We start from the raw sequence: 20,424 nt of genomic DNA, 5'->3' as shown, positions 1-20,424 counted from the left end.
CGCTGGAAAAAGGAAGAGTTTTTCTTGTCCGGGACGGAAGCAGTTATAGTTCCTTAAGGGGGTAAGGAAGATCCCTGCGCTATGCCTCTGATTAGTCAGTATGTGCCATATTGCACAGTCAGGGGAGGCACTGACGCACAAGAAAAGAGTTCTATTTGTTTCTGCTACAAAAGTTAAAAATTTATTGCTTTTTTTTTTTTTTTTTTTTTTTTTTACAATACAAGAATCTTATGAAATTTTTATGCTATGTCATTTTTTCCTATAAACTTAAACGTCATATATTTCATGTATAAACAGATATTATAAGGTAATATATTGCATATTTACTTCGACAGTGCTTATTACGTAATTTGAACTTAGTAATAATATGAAAATATATTTAAAAGACTATATTTGAGAGGAGTTTGTCCCTTAACCAATAAAAATAATGATGGGTAATAAGACCTGCCAATCTGAATGTTCAGTTCGTAAACATTACTTATAAAAGCAATCAGAAAGAATAGATCCATGCATTTAGCCAGATGATTTATTTTGGGAATGAAACTTGAAAATGTATGTGTAGATTACTTGGGAAAAAAGTTTCATAATTTAAAATTACCTTGGAAAAAACACAAACATATCCAAAATTAATTCAATTTAAAAGTTTGCAAAACATTGAAGCATACTGGTCTCACAATAAAACAGAGCTTCATGTATAATTTTAGTTATTTTGAAAATAAACATTGATGGGAAAGTCAGTTTACAAATGTTTCAAGGTCATTTTATTCTGAACCTAATATTTTAAGCATAAATACAAGATTCTGATTTATGTGTTGGGAATCAACAAGATATATATATATATATATATATATATTAGTTAGTTAGTTATAAAATATATATGGCGATTAAGCTACACTGAATATTCCGCATTTCATCCACTCAAGGATTCTTCAGGCTTATGCGCGAATTCTGTGGTTGTCTGTCCTTTTTATACACGCAAGGACAGACAACCACAAAATTCGTGCATAAGCCTGAAGAATCCTAGAGTGGATGAAACGCGGAATATTCAGTGTAGTTTAATCGCCATATATATTTTATAACTAACTAACTAGCTCTACCTACGTATTGAGCACTTTTGAAGTAAATACTTAAAGTTTACGCATGAATTTATACTTTCGTATATTAATTTTATGTGAGTAAATGAAGTAGTTATATATATATATTTTCGGCAGAAAGTCTGGTTAAATACGACAGATTTCGTTTTTCCTTATTTTTCTGTTGATTTTCTCGATCTGCCGAGCATTTCTCTTAGTTTCAGTTGGTAAATTTTGTATTATATATCTGAGTGATTTTTTTTGTTAGCCATTTTTTTCTAGCGCTTTCGATCAATAATGATCATCATGAGTAATTTTATTAAAGAGGCTTTGTTCTGTTGCCTTTATATAGATAATTTATTTGATTTTATTTTGATTTTTTATTTGTTTAATTATAAAATACACGGTATATGATTCAATGAGAGACAGTGTGTGTTTAAAGACGCAAAAGGTAACCGAATTAAACCCAGAAATAAATTATAAAAAACGAGAACTATCAGTTTCCTTCGGATCAACGAACGCTTTCAAAAAAAGCGAAGATTTAAAACTTATTGAAATTACGGCAAAAACAAAAGAAAAAAAATGATGTTTAAGACGTGTATCAGAAAGCTGCCGAATTGACAATAACAACTGCCATTAAACAAGTGAAAACTAAGCTATTTTTTTTTTCAATGTAATTGAAATAATTGAAGAAAATAAATGAGGAAACAAAGTTCATCGCTAGCTAAGCAAGCCACGAGATTTTGTGTCTGAAGAAGGCTGTAGAATTAATCAATATATAGTGATAATTGATGAAAATTATATTTAAAAAAAAAAAGAAAAAAAAGATGTCTTTTGTTAGCTACTGTATTTGTAATTACAAAAGATGTTTATTTTTAATTTTATAAGGCCCATTAATTCTAGCTCTTGCAGAGGGCATGATATTGTGCACAAGCAAAGGATCACTTAAAATATCAAATTGTTTGTAATGCCAATTAACGCAAATTAAATCAAATTGCTTTCGATTGATTTTTAAATCATTCGCAACACTATAATACTTATGTTCCAAGTCGTGCTTAGCGCCCCCACAGACCCTGCAATGGTTCTCTGGAGGTCGCAAGACCCCAGAAAGCTGCAAGGCTATTTTGGGCTCTGCAGATCTATAGTAATGAAAAACAAAAAAAATTCGGATTAACTTGAAAATAAATATATTTTTTAGAGTCTGCCATTCGAGTGCTTCTTAATCTTCATAAAAACTTAAAATCCATTATTTTTTAACCACTTTTGGTTTAAACAGAAAGATAAAACTCTAAACTTTTTTTTTTTCCTTAAAAACAAAATCATTTAAATTGTTTTTTTAGAATTTTAAATCGAATTTCAAACTGTGAGCGCAGTTTCACTAAATTGAAACTAATTAAAAACTTTTTTTTTGTGTCAGGAAAGACTGGCTGGCTTAGCTGTTATCAGCACTGAACATGAACTAAGCTGAGAAATTGACACGGAGAATTTAGTGCAGCAGTTCGCCACAGAGAAAGCCAGAAAAGTGAAATTTACATAAAAATCTGACAAAGTTTAATGGACATAAAACTTCTTGCAAGATCTAGAACAACAGAATAATCGATTAACAGAATAACAGTGAGAAAAAACATGGTCAAAAGATGGTTTCAGAGAAGAAAAATAAAACAGAATAAACTTTAATTTTACAACCGTTGTTGGGACTACACATTACTTAAGTTTCTTTAGTTGTTGAGTTTTCAAGGGAAATTTTTGGCCCGAAGACGTAATCTCCCCAATAACGGGTGATTACAGAAACATGTATGCACATATGTAGTCTTCAATGTTTGTATAAATAAATTAAATAAAATGTTACAATATTTTCTACAGAACTATTCTACAGACTTCTTCAAGGCTAGAGTTCTAAAAAAAAAAAAAAAAAAAAAAAAAGGAGGGCTGCTGCGGCTGCTGCTTTTAGTCAGAAAGTGCCATCAGAGTAAAAGAGAATGGCGAGCTAGGGACAAATAGACAGACCAACCATGTTCATTTTTGGTAATACACGTCACACAAGATTCTCCACGATTGTACATCTTAAGAAAGCTGTAGAAAGGAACAATCAAAACTTGAAGTTAAACCATATACACCATTTTTGCTTTGTTTTATATGAAGAATTTAAATAATTGGAATCACTGCTTATATCTTGAAGTAAAAGACAAGGATATCAATAGAATGATCAATTTTTTAAAATAATATTAGTAATAAGAAGTTCTGTTAGCACCAGCCTTGGTTGTAGTTAATGCCACCAAAAATATTTTAAAATCTATTTTGTATCAGCGGATCATAACTTTTTCTTTGCTATTAATGTCTTAATGACAAGTGAAGCATACATGGTCCCCCGTGAGTGCACAGTGAATGAGGCATAAAAATATGACCAAGTTCAGCATTTGCCCCCACCCCTATCCATTTAGCCCTCAAACCCCCAGGGGACGTCAAATCCTGATGAAAATGAACAAATGGTGCAGTTGTAGGCCTTAACATATGTAAATTTGAGTTCTGCACCATGCAAAAAAAAAAAAGTAATGACTAAGTCCATCATTTGCACCCACCCCATTTAGCCCCAAAAGTCCCCCAGGCCTTAACATATTTAAATTTGAGTTCAGCACCATGCAAAACTGCTAAACAGATATGCACAGAAAATTTTGGACAAATATGGTAACATAGTCCCCAAAATGGAGTGTTTTTATTAGCCCTAAAAGAGCCCCTGAGGCACCCTCAAGAGTTATCGCAAAGTAGACAAACAAAATTATATAGAAATCGGTTAGTTTCAACTTTTCAGAAAGTCTTATAAAAATCCAAAGCATTAATTTCTTTTAATAAGCACAAAAGTGTCAATTTTAGCCATTTTAACCCAAAAGGAATCCCTGGGGAGGGGGGGGCAACCGGAGTTTTGAGTTTTCCCGGAAAATCCGTTCTGTTACTTTATTACTCATATCATGTTTAATGTTTGTGCAAAATTTTTTTAAATTCCAATGCGTAGTTATTGAGAAAAGTACAGACGGACGAATGGACAAGGGTGAATTTACAGGTCCATCCTCCTTTTGTCGAGGGACCAAAAATGTTTTTATAGTAGAATAGTGTGTATTGCGAAGTGGTGTATCTCGTTTCCATTCGTTTTAATTTTTTCTAACCAACAGAATCTCTTGCAATTGATAGCTTGTACCTATCTTTCTCATCTCAATTTTCAGGAATTTTGACCATCACCCATACCATTCAGTCCAGAAACAGACATTGCTGAACAATATGCACATAGTTGCATTCCCCTGGTGGAGGGGGGGGGCAACACTGGTTGACTCTCTAACTTCGGTCAACCAACATCGAATGCTAAGAATCTTCATTGTGTAAAACATATTTTTATTAACCAAGATTTCATTTTTTGCCCTGATTGTATAATCCTACTATAATTCAATATGCACACTATTGAAAAAAAAAAAGAAAAAAAAAAAAAAGCGAAATTTTGAAAAGCCAACAAATTCAACAGATTAAAATCCACACATAATCGGTTATATAACATGGCAAACAAGTTTTTACAATTCTAGCAGAACTAAATCATGAAGGCTCGTAGAGGATGGAAAGACCGAAGGTGGATAACACTATACAGACCTCTACTCGAATAGCAGAGATAGTACTGGAGACATGGAGAGGCTTATTATTAAGTCGTTATCAGCACAAAATAAATCAGACTATAAAATATGCAAAAATATAAAATTTAATAATAATTTAATAATAATGTAATAATAAATATGAAATAATCCGAAGTATAATACAACTATTATAAACTAATAATAACGTGAAATAATAACATAAGTATAATAAAGTATAATATGATAGAAAAGTATAATAATTCTATATATAAGGATGAAGTAAAATAAAATAAGTATGATAAAGTTTAGCAATAATAATTATAATAAATAATAAAATATAATAAATAAAATATTAAAAATAATAGTAACGATAATAATACTAAAAATAATATAATAAAAATAATAGTAACAATAATAATAAAATAATAATGATAATAAAATATAATAATAAAAATAAAATAATAAAGTACAGAAATAATACAAATACAAAAGTATAAGGAATAAAAATAAAAAAGTCCAATATTAGAATAAGTATAAAATGTCATGTACAATTTTAAAAGTATAATTATGACAATAATAACAAAGTAAAAACATTATAAGGTAGACTAATATTAAAGTCCAGGTATAATAAAAAAAATATTTAAGTCCAGGTATAATTAAAAAAAATATTCAAGTCCAGGTATAATAAAAAAAAACATTTAAGTCCAGGTATAATAAAAAAAAAAAAACATTAAAGTCCAGGTATAATTAAAAAAATATTAAAGTCTAGGTATAATTAAAAAAAAATATTAAAGTCCAGGTATAATAAAAAAAAAAAAATATTCAAGTCCAGGTATAATTAAAAAAAATATTAAAGTTCAGGTATAATAAAAAAAAATATTAAAGTCCAGGTATAATAAAAAAAATATTTAAGTCCAGGTATAAAAAAAGATTAAAGATATCATAAAAATATTAAAGTCTAGGGGTAATGAAAAATAATAAAGTCTTGTTGTAATAAAAATAAAGTATAAGTGTGATAAAAAAACAGTCTAGGCATACAAAAAATAATAAAGATTATGGGGGAAAATGATAAAGTCTATGACTATTAAAAATAATTGTTCTATGGGTAAAAAAAATAAATTCTATGTGTAATAAAAATCATGAAGTCTATCGGTAATAAATATAATAAAGTCTATGGATAATAAAAATTAAAGTCAAGGGGTAATAAAAAAATAATAATGTCTGGGGATTAATAAAAAATAATAATGTCTGGGGATTAATAAAAAATAATAATGTCTGGGGATTAATAAAAAATAATAATGTCTGGGGATTAATAAAAAATAATAATGTCTGGGGATTAATAAAAAATAATAATGTCTGGGGATTAATAAAAAATAATAACGTCTGGGGATTAATAAAAAATAATAACGTCTGGGGATTAATAAAAAATAATAATGTCTGGGGATTAATAAAAAATAATAATGTCTGGGGATTAATAAAAAATAATAATGTCTGGGGATTAATAAAAAATAATAATGTCTGGGGATTAATAAAAAATAATAACGTCTGGGGATTAATAAAAAATAATAACGTCTGGGGATTAATAAAAAATAATAATGTCTGGGGATTAATAAAAAATAATAATGTCTGGGGATTAATAAAAAATAATAATGTCTGGGGATTAATAAAAAATAATAATGTCTGGGGATTAATAAAAAATAATAATGTCTGGGGATTAATAAAAAATAATAATGTCTGGGGATTAATAAAAAATAATAATGTCTGGGGATTAATAAAAAATAATAATGTCTGGGGATTAATAAAAAATAATAATGTCTGGGGATTAATAAAAAATAATAATGTCTGGGGATTAATAAAAAATAATAATGTCTGGGGATTAATAAAAATAATAATGTCTGGGGATTAATAAAAATAATAATGTCTGGGGATTAATAAAAAATAATAATGTCTGGGGATTAATAAAAAATAATAATGTCTGGGGATTAATAAAAAATAATAACGTCTGGGGATTAATAAAAAATAATAACGTCTGGGGATTAATAAAAAATAATAATGTCTGGGGATTAATAAAAAATAATAACGTCTGGGGATTAATAAAAAATAATAATGTCTGGGGATTAATAAAAAATAATAATGTCTGGGGATTAATAAAAAATAATAATGTCTGGGGATTAATAAAAAATAATAATGTCTGGGGATTAATAAAAAATAATAATGTCTGGGGATTAATAAAAAATAATTATGTCTGGGGATTAATAAAAAATAATTATGTCTGGGGATTAATAAAAAATAATTATGTCTGGGGATTAATAAAAAATAATAACGTCTGGGGATTAATAAAAAATAATAACGTCTGGGGATTAATAAAAAATAATAATGTCTAGGGATTAATAAAAATAATAATGTCTGGGGATTAATAAAAAATAATGTCTGGGGATTAATAAAAAATAATAATGTCTGGGGATTAATAAAAAATAATAATGTCTGGGGATTAATAAAAAATAATAACGTCTGGGGATTAATAAAAAATAATAACGTCTGGGGATTAATAAAAAATAATAACGTCTGGGGATTAATAAAAAATAATAATGTCTGGGGATTAATAAAAAATAATAATGTCTGGGGATTAATAAAAAATAATAATGTCTGGGGATTAATAAAAAATAATTATGTCTGGGGATTAATAAAAAATAATTATGTCTGGGGATTAATAAAAAATAATTATGTCTGGGGATTAATAAAAAATAATTATGTCTGGGGATTAATAAAAAATAATAACGTCTGGGGATTAATAAAAAATAATAACGTCTGGGGATTAATAAAAAATAATAACGTCTGGGGATTAATAAAAAATAATAATGTCTAGGGATTAATAAAAATAATAATGTCTGGGGATTAATAAAAAATAATGTCTGGGGATTAATAAAAAATAATAATGTCTGGGGATTAATAAAAAATAATAATGTCTGGGGATTAATAAAAATAATAATGTCTGGGGATTAATAAAAAATAATAATGTCTGGGGATTAATAAAAAATAATAACGTCTGGGGATTAATAAAAAATAATAACGTCTGGGGATTAATAAAAAATAATAATGTCTGGGGATTAATAAAAAATAATAATGTCTGGGGATTAATAAAGAATAATAATGTCTGGGGATTAATAAAAAATAATAATGTCTGGGGATTAATAAAAATAATAATGTCTGGGGATTAATAAAAAAAATAATAATGTCTGGGGATTAATAAAAAATAATAATGTCTGGGGATTAATAAAAATAATAATGTCTGGGGATTAATAAAAATAATAATGTCTGGGGATTGATAAAAAATAATAATGTCTGGGGATTAATAAAAAATAATAATGTCTGGGGGTTAATAAAAAATAATTCCAGGGTTTAATAAAATAAATTCTTGAGGTTTTTAAAAATAATTCTAGGAGTAATAACAATACCATCTAAATAATAACTTCTGAGAACAACAAAAATAATAAAGTCTAAGAGTAATAAATTTTAATGGTGATAAAAATAATAATGTCCAGGAGTGAAAAAAAAAAAAAAAATTAAATCCAGGAATAATAATAAAAAAAGGTCTAGGAGCAATAACTGTAATAAAATACAGGGACAATAAAATAATAGTGTATAGAGATAATTTGGATAATTTAGAAATAATAAATTAAAAGTATAATAAAAATAGATTAAGTTAAATATACTATATCCTAAAAATATAAGAGGAAAAAAAAAAGATTAATAATAACAAAAATAAACAGTATAATATTAGATGTGCATTGCAAAAAATAAAATTTAAAACGAACAAAAGAGAAACCAAACTTGAACTCCAAAGCCAAAAAGCTGAAGAAAAGCGAAGTTTCTTTTTTTTTTTTTTGTAAAAATAAAACTTTTTTTAAATTCAGCTTCTAAAAGTACAACTGTTTTTTCCCCCCTCTAAGTCTAAATAACTCATAAGCATTATCCTAAAACCCGCAGTGCGCAAAAAAAAGCGACCTTCGACTCAAATACCTTAAAGGTTCCTCTTCTTCAAGGTCTTCCCTGAAATGAAAATGTACAGCTCAAAACCTATATATATATATATATATATATATATAATTTATTCGAGGGTAAACAGTTACATTTGGTCGCTACAAACAGCTATCTGTTTGAATTCGGAAAAATTATATATATATATATATATATATATATATATATATATATATATATATATATATATATGAAGGGAAAAAGAGATTCACTGATTGATATAATAATTATGTGATTAATTTTGTACTACGAAACAGATACTGTCAAGAATTATAAATGTCAACTGAATTCAAGGAATAAATTATAAGATGGTCAACATCATGAACTTTGGAATATAGTCTTTTGTCATTTATTTACTACATTGCTCTGTAATTACCTTGAGCTTCTTAAATAAGGATTGGTATATATTATAGGAAAATATATTTCTACAGAAATATATATATGTTGTAAAACCTAATTTTCGAATAGAGAGATAATTTGGATAATTATTCGGATAAATTAGAAATAATGAATTATAAGTATAATAAAAATAAAGATAAAAAAATATACTATATCCTAAAGATATGAATAAAGAAAACTAAAGCAAGATTAATAATAATGATAAAAATAAACAGTATAATATGTTGAAAAGAAAAATATTTAATGAACAAATGTTCTAATTTAAAAGAAATTACCGAATATTTAACAGATAAAAATTAAAGATAATCTAATAGAGGAGTATAACATTTTTATGACTGATACAAAAGTTTCCAGAATCTTCCTTTAATAATGAGTGCTTGGAATATATCACAAAAATATTAGGATTTTGAAACAAATAATTCATTCTGTACTTTTATATATATTTATGATAGGTCGCTCTTAGTTGGGGCATAAATTGATGCTGCATTTTCTAAAAACTTTTACGAGATTTCAATATTTCAAACACTTTGCGTTCTTTATCAAGAATGATGAATTAGCTGTGCGGTGAAATAAAAACAAAAATCCAAAACCTCCACTTACAATTTGCCATTGGCCATCATGGAAGTAGTAAGGCCTAGATAATTGTCATGAGAAAGCCCATATCAGTATGTAATCTGGTCAGACATAGTTAAACACAAAACCTGGTTCTATGGATGACAACATAAATTATTCTGCTATGAGAGAAGCAGATTTTGGCGAATGATATAAAGAAAAAAGCAGTTGCACATACTTACTAGCGGCTTGCACCTGGAAAACTAGAAAAGCTGCAGGGTAGGGAGAGGGTATTAACAAAAAAGGTACTTATGCACTGTAAGGATTGTGTTATCGTCGGAACTATACAGACGGTGTATAGAAAACATAGGAAGGTGTCAAACCAAAATTTCTTGATGTTCTTTTTTTGCAAACGCTGATCATTTTTTTTTTTTTCAATGAAAAGTATTTCTGCTAGTACAGAGCAAAATAAAATAGAAAATTAAAAATAATATTCTTGAATAGTTATTTTTTAATTCTTACAAAACTTTAAAAAAAAATTCAAATTCAAATAAAAAAAAAAACACTCATTGTAAGGTAAGTTTCATGATTAAATATTTATTGAATAAGAAAAAACTGATAGCAAATAAAAACATGTCTTTTTAATGATCTTTTTCTTTTTATGTTTTTTTGTTGTTTAAATCAAGATAAATATTTAGAGGTTTGTAGATAATAAATTAATAATAGCAAACAAATTTTCTCTTTAATTCTTTTCTTTTAGGATAAAGTTGCTTAACGTTGCAGCACTTCCTGGCATTTTCCTTAAACACCCTAGATGATTCCGACAATACCAATGAATTATGGTTTGGTAGTTGGGAAGACAAAAAGACTTAAATAATGGGTATACAGGGTGATATATTTTGGAACGACCATTACATAATCAACTGTAAATGACAAATAAGCAGAACCAAACCAACTGGCAGTTCATTCTAAAGAGTGGGATGGGATATGACCTAGCCAGATATGTCTCCATGAAATGAACCAGGTGTTGTATATCTAGGCTGTGTGTACCAAGAAATTATTTTGACAAAAGCGTACATGTGTTGACAAATGTATAAAAACAAAATAATTATCAAATGTACCAATTTACATCGACGTCAATTTAACGAACATGCCCGAAGTAAACCCCCAAAGAATGACTGCTATATAATAATAAAAATAAACATCTAGAAACTTTTGTACCAACCTAAGAGACATGTCATTCAATATAACTATGATGTATACTTATAATTTACAAGTAAAAATTAAAAAGTAAATAAAACACATATTTCAGATCTACATTAGTGTTCATCGCATGGTTTATTTCATAATTTGCATGTGAATGTGCTCATTATGTAGTGACCTGTATAATTTTAACTTTCTGAAACTGTTTTTAATTTTCTTTTTTAATTTTTTTAAAAAGTTTTTTTTTTTTTACTTTCAAAATAAGTTGCAGTACTTAGAATCTAGACAAAATGTTATGTAGAGGGGTTACATATTGAGACAACATATGTCGGGGACTCAAAACGAAGGACGATGATATTTATATACTGTTTGCATCATAATGACGATTGCGACGATTTCTGGGGACTTCATATTATTATTAATAATACGGAGCTGGGAGAGACATGATGCAACAGTTGTTTTTAACATAGAGGAAGGGAGATACTTCACTTATCATGGCGGAGGGGGACACACAATCCTTGAAGGGGTTATACAAATTCGTTTAAAAGATCATAGATAAAACACATAACCTTTGCAGACTCTACCAAACTCCTTCGCCAATTTTGGGTCTAAACACTTGAAATTTTAGATGTAGGTTACTTGGACATGAATCTAACTTTTTAATTGGACTTGAGGCCAAAACAATAAATGTTAAGGGTTCAAAATTGGCGTCAAATTTTTTTTTAATTTTACCTTTCAGGCAATTTTTAGTCTAAACATTTGAAATTTTGCATAAAATGTATTCAGACATAGGGCAATCTTTTTAATTGTTTTTTTTTGCCGAAATTTTGGCTATTAAGAGGTTAAAGTTAAAAAGATTTGACCTTTGCGGTCTCTAAAACAACTATTCAGCTTGTTGTATTGTCGGGTTCATATCTGAACAACATATATCGGGGTTACATTTATAACAATTCAATGAGACATTTATGTAACACTGTTACACAACACGAGACGTTTGTATAACGGCGTAAACGGCACCGACAGTGGCGATGACAATTCGTATTTGTTTATTATTATTAACAGGATACATATGAATGTCAGAAGAAAAATGTGGAATATGGTTCTTGTAACACATACAGGGGGAGAATCATTACTTATAATGGTGGAGGGGACACACAATACTTGAAGGGTGTTATACAAAATTCGTTTACAAGATGATAGACAAAACACTTCTTTTGGTTGAATAAACGACAGACGAGAACAACAGTTTACAAATATAGAGGATTCTTTATTCATACCAGCTGGATGATTGATGATGGTCAGGGATTCAAGCCTTTTCGATTACGTTGTTGAATCCCCCTCCCCCGCCCTCAAGAGGGTGTTAGCTCTCAGTCCGGCCGACCTGACTCTCTGACTGTGACTATCTCTCTCCTGTCACTCTTTCTCCTAACTTTGAACGCTGTTTCAATATATTGGAAATTTCCTTTCTTGAGGCGTGATCTACCAATGTGACTCCCTCATGTTTCAAATAACACGTGCGCTTTGCACATGCATCTACACGCCTCTGGTAAACAAAGAAATTCCTAAATTGAATAATATCATTTCTAACCTATTTGTTAATCGTTATTTCTAAACTCATATTGTCCATTCTTTTAACCGACATATTTAATATCCAGTTATTTCTAAAAGAATGAACAATCGACTGTATTCATAGGATTAAATATCTATTATCTTTTAACCACTTGCCAACTGGGTTCGATTCTAACCTTTTCCAAATATCATTTTCAAACTTATCTAGTTTGCTTTTTTTACTTACTGGGGTATGTCTCATTCCATAACAGAAAAATCCATGTTGTTATATTTGAATTTTTACTTGGTTGAATGGTGGATAGCATTTTTGCTACTTCACCTTATCTTTAAATAATTTTTTAAAAATTGAAAGTTTAAGAACGTTAAAAGTATACAGATCGGTTGAGAATTGAATTTTAATGTGTTTTGTAAAACTAATTTGATGTACATTTTGTTTATTATAGTTTTTTTTCTTGTTGCTAACTATGTTGCAAGATTAGAATATTTCAAATAAAAAAAGCAAGATAGTTATTCAAAAGCAATTGTGGAAGAGCAAATGCCTAAATATAATAAGTGAAAGAATAAAAAAAGAAATAGTAAAAACAAACAAACAAAAAAACAAAAACAAAAGCAAATAAAATCCTAAAAGCAAAAAAAAAAAAAATTTTATTTTAATAAGCAAGAGCAAAAACAAACTAAAAATTTAAATTAAATATAAAAAATAATTAGCAAAAAATAAATAAAATTAAAAATTTAGCAAATCCAAACCCCAAAAAATAAATGTGCTTTAATTTATTTGCGCACTATTATCCTCATCTTCATAGTTCTTGTTCAACAAGGTTTTTTGGCCAACTATTCCTCTGGCCTTTGTCAGTTTGTTAACCACAACAGGATAGGAATGCTGACTCTCTAAACTGTATCCTCAGTAATTACTGCCTTCCATAGTTGTCGTCTCACCACGTTTTGGCCAACTAATCCTCTGCCTGGCTTTGGGTAGGATTTAAACTGCTATCTTCAGACAATGCTCAATTGGAACTGTAGAGATTCAACGTCAGGTGAGCATTGTCTGAAGATAGAACTTTCAATCCTACCCAAAGCCAGGCGGAGGATTAGTTGGCAAAAACGCATTGAGGATACAGTTTAGAGACTCAGTATTCCTACCCCGTCACGGTTAATCACCCAACAAAGGTCAGAGAAATAGTTGGCCGAAACGTCATGCAACAATAACTATGAAGATGAGGATAACAGACTCCTTCAGTCTTGGACAGACTATGGATACCCACGAAGGGTTGCTTGCGCGTGAAATTTTTGTGGCAGGAGGTGTGCACTCTCCAACCACACCTCTCCTGAGATGACATTGTTAAATACCAGTGGCAAGTGAAGGACAGGACGACTGGAAACAAATGCCGAGATAAACAGAGAGCACATACAGCGGCTAGAATTCCCAAATGGTAACCCATCTGATAACAGTCCACAAATAAATGAATGTAAAAATGACTCATCTCAAAGGATTCCAATAATAAAATAAAAAATGTGTTTCAGATTCTTTTTTTTATTTATGATTTCTATTTTTGACTACTATTTCCATCTTTGTTAAATTTTCACGCCGATTTGACTGATGCAACGTCTGACATTCATCTTTTAGAACTTACCAATCTTTACAGCAGGTCAGTGCAAAAGTTCTTGCCGGTTCGTAGAAGGGGCATTTTAAACCATTGTGATTTAGTTGATGTATATTGTTCCTATTTACTTGCTTCCCCACGAGGGCAGAGTTAGACGTAAGGTCGTTTTATAGTGTGAAGGAAAATCCAGCTCCCAAAAAGAGACACTCTGGATAGGAACAAAATAAAAATTGCCTGCATCTAGAAAGATTTCTCTTCCACTAATCGAGAATAGAAAAGATGAAGTGTAGTATCAGAACAGATACTACACTTTGTTCCTGGCCAAAAGACATTGTAATTCACTTATTCAAATGGTGTCATACCTGGTACAGGCATTGACAGCTATAACTCTCGATTTATTTCTTTCTCGAGGCATTTATGAATTCATTGTTGCTCATTTAGTCTAGAAAGATTTCTCTTCCACTAATCGAGAATAGAAAAGATGAAGTGTAGTATCAGAACAGATACTACACTTTGTTCCTGGCCAAAAGACATTGTAATTCATTTATTCAAATGGTGTTGTGCCTGGTACAGGCATTGACAGCTACAACTCTTGATGTATTTCTTTCTCAAGGCATTTATGAATTCATTGTTGCTCATTCAGAACTCCATTCATGCTGTTTCTCAAAAATGTTTGATGTATTGCCATAGCTTTTTTTCTTACAGTTGTACAGACAGCAAGTTGAAATTTCTTTCTGTCCAAGCAGTGCCCATACTAACTGATAGTTCTGAATATTGTACCCAAAGGAATCGTCTTCTCAGCACAACGAAATATGAAACCGTGAACATTTCTAAAACAGTGAGTGAGAGAGAGTGAGAGTGAGAGAGAGTGAGAGAGAGTGAGAGAGAGAGAGAGAGTGAGAGAGAGTGAGTGAGAGAGTGAGAGAGTGAGTGAGAGTGAGAGAGAGAGAGAGAGAGTGAGTGAGAGTGAGAGAGAGAGAGAGAGTGAGTGAGAGAGTGAGAGTGAGAGTGAGAGAGAGAGAGAGAGAGAGAGTGAGAGAGAGACAGACGTTACTGTCTTATGAATATACATTTTAGTCTTTGGACTATTTTCATTATCAACATGATTTCTCTTTCTATTATTGTGTGGAAAAACCCAATTACCCGGAATTAAAAATGTTATTGTGTTTTGTTTTTCTCTCATCATTGTCCAGGAGAAATAAATGTGAGAATTCGGTATTACACTTAAAAGGGATATGTCCAGTATTCCTGATTGCTTCCGTAACTTCACGCTACCCTGAAGTGCGTTTTCTGCCACTCAGCGCCTAGTATTTCTAAATGTTCACCCATCTGGTACTGGCCAGGCTCATCATTACTTAACTTCAGTGATCTAGCAGGAACCGGTGTGTCAACGCGATTATGCTGTATATCCATGTATATTGTTATTGCTTAAAACTAAAAAGCTCCTTTCAATTTTGAGAGACTATGTATATCCTTTGAAGGGTGCCTGTGTGTGAAATTTTTGTGGCAAGAGTTGCACAATCTCTAACCCACACCGCTTCAGAGTCGGTACTGTTTTAATTCCAGTTGTAAGTAGATAAGTTCACTAGAATGACTAGAAACAATGCTGAGACAAGCAGAGAGCAGATAGAGCACTTAGTATTCCTAAATGGTCACCCATCTGGTATAGTCAGAATCCTCATTGCTTAACTTTGGTGATCTGGTGAAAACCTTTGTATCAGCGTGATTATGCTGTCTATACTTATCACCATGATTAATTTATAACCTTTTCTTTCAGATTATTTAAGCATCATCTTCAGCAATATTCTTACCCATGTTTATCCTTATTTAGTTGATAGGAAGGAAGTCGTCTTCCATCATGTTAATGACCATCCTTGCGATTGACCAAAGATGGAGCATAATTTGGTCGGAAAATTTTTCTTCATCATGCATATTATTCTGACCTAGCTCATTCAGATTATTATTTATTTCAAGCAATTCAAAACCATTTATAGACGGCCTAAGGTTAAATGTGCGAGTGCCGATTGAACGCAACTTAAATAACCCTAAACTCAATACCCAGAGATTTTTTTTTAAGAAAGACATTTATATATCTCTATGATTAGATAAATGCAACTGTGTGTGTGAGTTCATTCCCTATAGACTCCGAAACGGTTGAACAGATTTCCTTTAAAATTTACAGAACTTTACGAAGTGATCTTAGTTAAGTCTCGTCTCAGAATACCCCCAATAATTACCGATAATCGATACCGTTATTTTAACTTGTATATCATCGGTAAAGCCATTTTTTCCATGTCGTCACTTAGCAACAATGACAGAACAGCGGGCCATAAAAATTATGCTGTGGGTAAGTTGATAGTGATTTTTTTTTTTTTTTTTGCATGACGTGGTCTGTAGGTTCAAATTCCGCATGTAAATTTCTTAATGTTTTTTTGGGGTAACTGGAAAGAAGTTTTTATAAAATATAAAATAGTTTTATAAAAGAAACAGTAGGTTCTCTAGAGTGCAATGTAGAAGCATATATTTTGGACCAAGTTACTGCATGGAGGCATGTGAAGCTTCCTCCCGAGCGATTTCACGGATTTTGATGACAATAAAAATATAGAAGTGTGAAATATTTGTTGATCATCATTCAATCCCGGACAACGTCAGATCTCCCTGCTAGTATATATATATATATATATATATGATGATTGCAACGTCTTATCAGACGAGTGCCACTCCCTCAGACATTTAAAATCCGTGAGCCCAAATGCCTGAGGGAGTATCTATACAAATATGATGTTACAGAGTCTTAGCTTTGTACAACAGCTAAGTCTCTCTCTCGGTTCAAAATGTTGAGATCCAGCAACAAGCAAGAGCAAGATAGCCAGCAACAAATTAAACTGCAGACAAATCAGAGATTTGCTTCTCCTAGAAAGGTTGCCTCCACCACGGCTTACGGGAGCCCTCTCCACCCCAATACACGTATACACACACACAAATATACACGGTGCTAGTTGGCCGTTGACCCAGAAAAAGAGTTCCTTCGCCCTTTGGAAGGTCTTGTTTTTAATCCTTCAGGGAGACTAGCCGCCCTCCTCACCAAACAAGTCTGGTGGGGGAACCAGTTTAGTCGCCGGTGACCCGACCATGAGACAGGTAGTACTGGGTTACATGGTACCAGTAGCACATGACATGACCTGACATACATATGTATATATATATATATATATACATACATACACACACACAGAATCAAATTATGGTAGCTTCCTTCAGTGTTGACAGACTATGGTACACACTGTAAGGATGTCTGCGCGTAGAATTTTTGTGACAAGAGTTACAGTCAATGACCACATTTCTCCCGAGTCGGAGCTGTTAAATACCGGTGGCAAGCAGGGGTTCAAGACGCCTGGAAACAATGCCGAGATAAACAAAGAACGCATACAATCCCTAGAATTCCCAAATGGTCACCCATCTGGTACTAGCTAGACTTAATGTTGCTTAACTTTGGTGATCTGACGAGAAACGATGTGTCAAGGCGATTATGCCCTATACAAGTTATAGGGAGCAAATGTTATTGTTATGGATGAAGATTCTGAAAAGCATAGTTTTTCATATTCATGATGAAATTTTTTAATCGGTAAAAACTTTTGCACCGGCCTAATGTGTAGAACTAGAGAACATGTACAGAATTTCAAACTGACAGAACGAGAACAATCTACCCGTGTAGATTAAATAAATGATTCAGTTTGAAAATTCTGTATAGAATCCCGAATTCAACACAAACGTTCCTAAATTTGAAAAGATACACCCGAAGTAGGTTGTAGGTTGCATCAGCCGTAACGTTCTGAAAATAACAACCAAGATGAGAATAGTAGTTAGAATAATGAAAATGATTTTTTTTTTAATCTAATAGACACTAAAAAAGAAATTAAAACAAAAATATTATTTTGAATGAAATAAATTTTGTAAAACAAAAAATAAAAAAATAATTTTAAAAAATAAAGCAAAAAAAAAAAAAAAAACGAACATATTTTCATTATAGAGTAGACATCTTTTTTGAAATGAATAAAAAAAAAACATAATACAAAAAGAAAAGGTAAAAAAAAAATGGTTATTGAAATCAGATTGCATCCTCCTCCAAGAAATGCACAAATGTTTAATGGATCATTGGTCCCATGACGTCACACTCTTTGGGCTGTTATATCGTTGTAAACATTCATACACACGCACGCACACATTCTTGCGTTCAAAGTTAGTTTTTCAGAAAAAGAGAAAAGGAGAGAATGAGAAAAATTAATTATTTGCAAATAAAGAGTACATCTCTACTAGTACATAAAACGAACTTTGTATGTATGTCGACTATGGACTTCTAAACGAAGGTACTTTATTTGTCTGGCAGTGTTCTTAGATAGGTTTTGTATTGGCATATCTGTGATATGCACTGATAATAAAAAAAAATCAGATGAAAAAATGAGCATACACTTTTGACTAAAGTAACGCCTTAAACAGCATAACATCACAAGTGCATTTGATAAGTTTTAGAATCGCACAAGCAGTAAGGCCTGACATATAAAATCAACAATAGGTTCTTTGAAATTTAAGGGGCACGTTCGAAATGAATGCTTTTGTTTAAAGCACAACCATGAGCCATGATACTAGACTTTTGCATTTTAAACTTCAAGCCATTATATAAAAATAATTTGATAAAATCAACAGTAGATTCTCTACAGTGCAATGTAGACTACAATGTATTGTGGACTTAGTCACTGCGAGGAGGCATGTGAAGCTTCATCACAGTGCACTACAGTGGGTTCTTGACTAGAGCAGGCTATTAATTGGTTTGATTGAAAAAAGGTATGATTTCACCGATTTCGGTGACAATAAAAAATATGGGAGGGTGAAACATTCATTGATCCTCATTAAATCCCAGGCAACTTCGGGTCTCCCTGCTAGTTTCAAATTAATGTTGAAAAATGGCAATATTTTTTATACGAGTGCACACTCTACATCAAGAAAAAAAAAAAAAAAAAAAGTTTACCAGTGCTTAACGTCTAAGTCGGTGAAATTAAAAAAAAAAAAAGAACACGTTTAAAAATTAAAAAAATGTATCAATCGGCAAAGAAAAACGTTTTTCCTAAATATTCGATTTACTTCTTTTTTACTATTGATATTATAATTGATATTGATTTATTATGTTTAAAATTAAAAAAAACAAAAAACAATAGTTTAAAATATTATAATTTCTTTAAAATTGTATTTACAAAATATAACTTAACGACATGGCGTAGTTAACAAATTTACTGCTGGATAAATAGAGAGAGGGAATATCTAATCAGTATTCGCTTTCTTCTCTGGTTTCCTCTTCCCTGCATTAGTCACGTAATCAGCACTTCTCTACTGGCTTGCTTACGGATTTGGTACCAGTGGTTCTAAGTTTACACGCCAATATTATTTTATTAATCATGATATGTAAGCCATGCATGGCACAAGAAAAGACAGACCATGAGACGACTATCTATGATCAACACCTCGATGGACTTTTATTCTTGATATTTTTTCATATCGTTGTCAGAAAAACTATTTAAAAAGAAAAAAAAAACTTTTGAGAAGGACCTTATATAGTTGAAAGCGTATGTTTTCATTTTTTTAAGGTTGATAAATTGTTTATAACTTTCTTAAATGTACAGGATGAGTCATGGGAAACGGATATTTTTACAACGCTTCTTGAGTAAGGGATAGGGAGTGAGGAAAGTACTCTTTAAACCTGCTTAAGATGCCGTTCATTGTGTTGTTATTTATCTTTTACGTTAAATTTTGTTTTAGCTATTGATTTTGAATTTTCTTTTCAGTTCATTGCCCTCATGCTACCGTGGAGTCATGACCACCATGTGTTTGCTTATGACACTTTCCCGTGACTCCCCCAATATAAGAAAATCTATTAGGTTCTTCCCTTGAACTGACAGACTTTGGAATTCCTCTCAGTTTCCTGCTTCCCTGACGGTAATGACATGCAGATATTTAATTGTCATGTGAACAAAAATCTTGTTGCTCAACTCCCTACATGATGTCTTTGTAGATATGGTCCCAAATAGTTTGAGGTGAATAAGAATTAAAAATAAAAAAAAATTTAAAAAAAGAAAACGTTACAAATCTCGAAAGTAATTTATGCAATAATAAAATATATATATATATATATATATTTAATTGTAATTCAATGAATTTCAAAAAACTCTCATTGAAATGGATTTCATATCAAAAAATTTTTATTATTCTAAGCAAGACAAAGAATGTTTTAGAAAATTAATCTCCTTAACCTATAGGGTTTCGATGTCTACCATCTCTTCAGAGGAGAGAAAATATTAGCAAATATTTATAAGGTATGTACCC

At 30.7% G+C, this 20,424-nt stretch overlaps 1 protein-coding gene across 15 annotated transcripts in view; it reads right to left on the bottom strand.

Moving 5' to 3' along the window:
* Positions 1 to 20,424, bottom strand: part of LOC145287809 (sodium/hydrogen exchanger 2-like) — a 323,765-nt gene that overhangs the window by 20,843 nt on the left and 282,498 nt on the right. For 6 of the 15 annotated variants that reach the window (XM_080135658.1, XM_080135659.1, XM_080135660.1 and 3 more), the window contains one exon: positions 8,708 to 8,737. The exons of the other annotated variants lie outside the window; for them this stretch is intronic. In XM_080135658.1, coding sequence (XP_079991784.1) covers positions 8,708 to 8,737 — 30 coding nt within the window. The remainder of the gene's footprint in view (positions 1 to 8,707; positions 8,738 to 20,424) is intronic. 15 annotated transcript variants of the gene reach the window in all.

The sequence above is a fragment of the Euprymna scolopes genome, chromosome 11, assembly GCF_053919585.1.
Source record: "Euprymna scolopes isolate OS-2025 chromosome 11, ASM5391958v1, whole genome shotgun sequence".
NCBI classification, from domain to species: domain Eukaryota; kingdom Metazoa; phylum Mollusca; class Cephalopoda; order Sepiida; family Sepiolidae; genus Euprymna; species Euprymna scolopes.
This window is presented reverse-complemented; position numbering and strand designations above follow the sequence as displayed.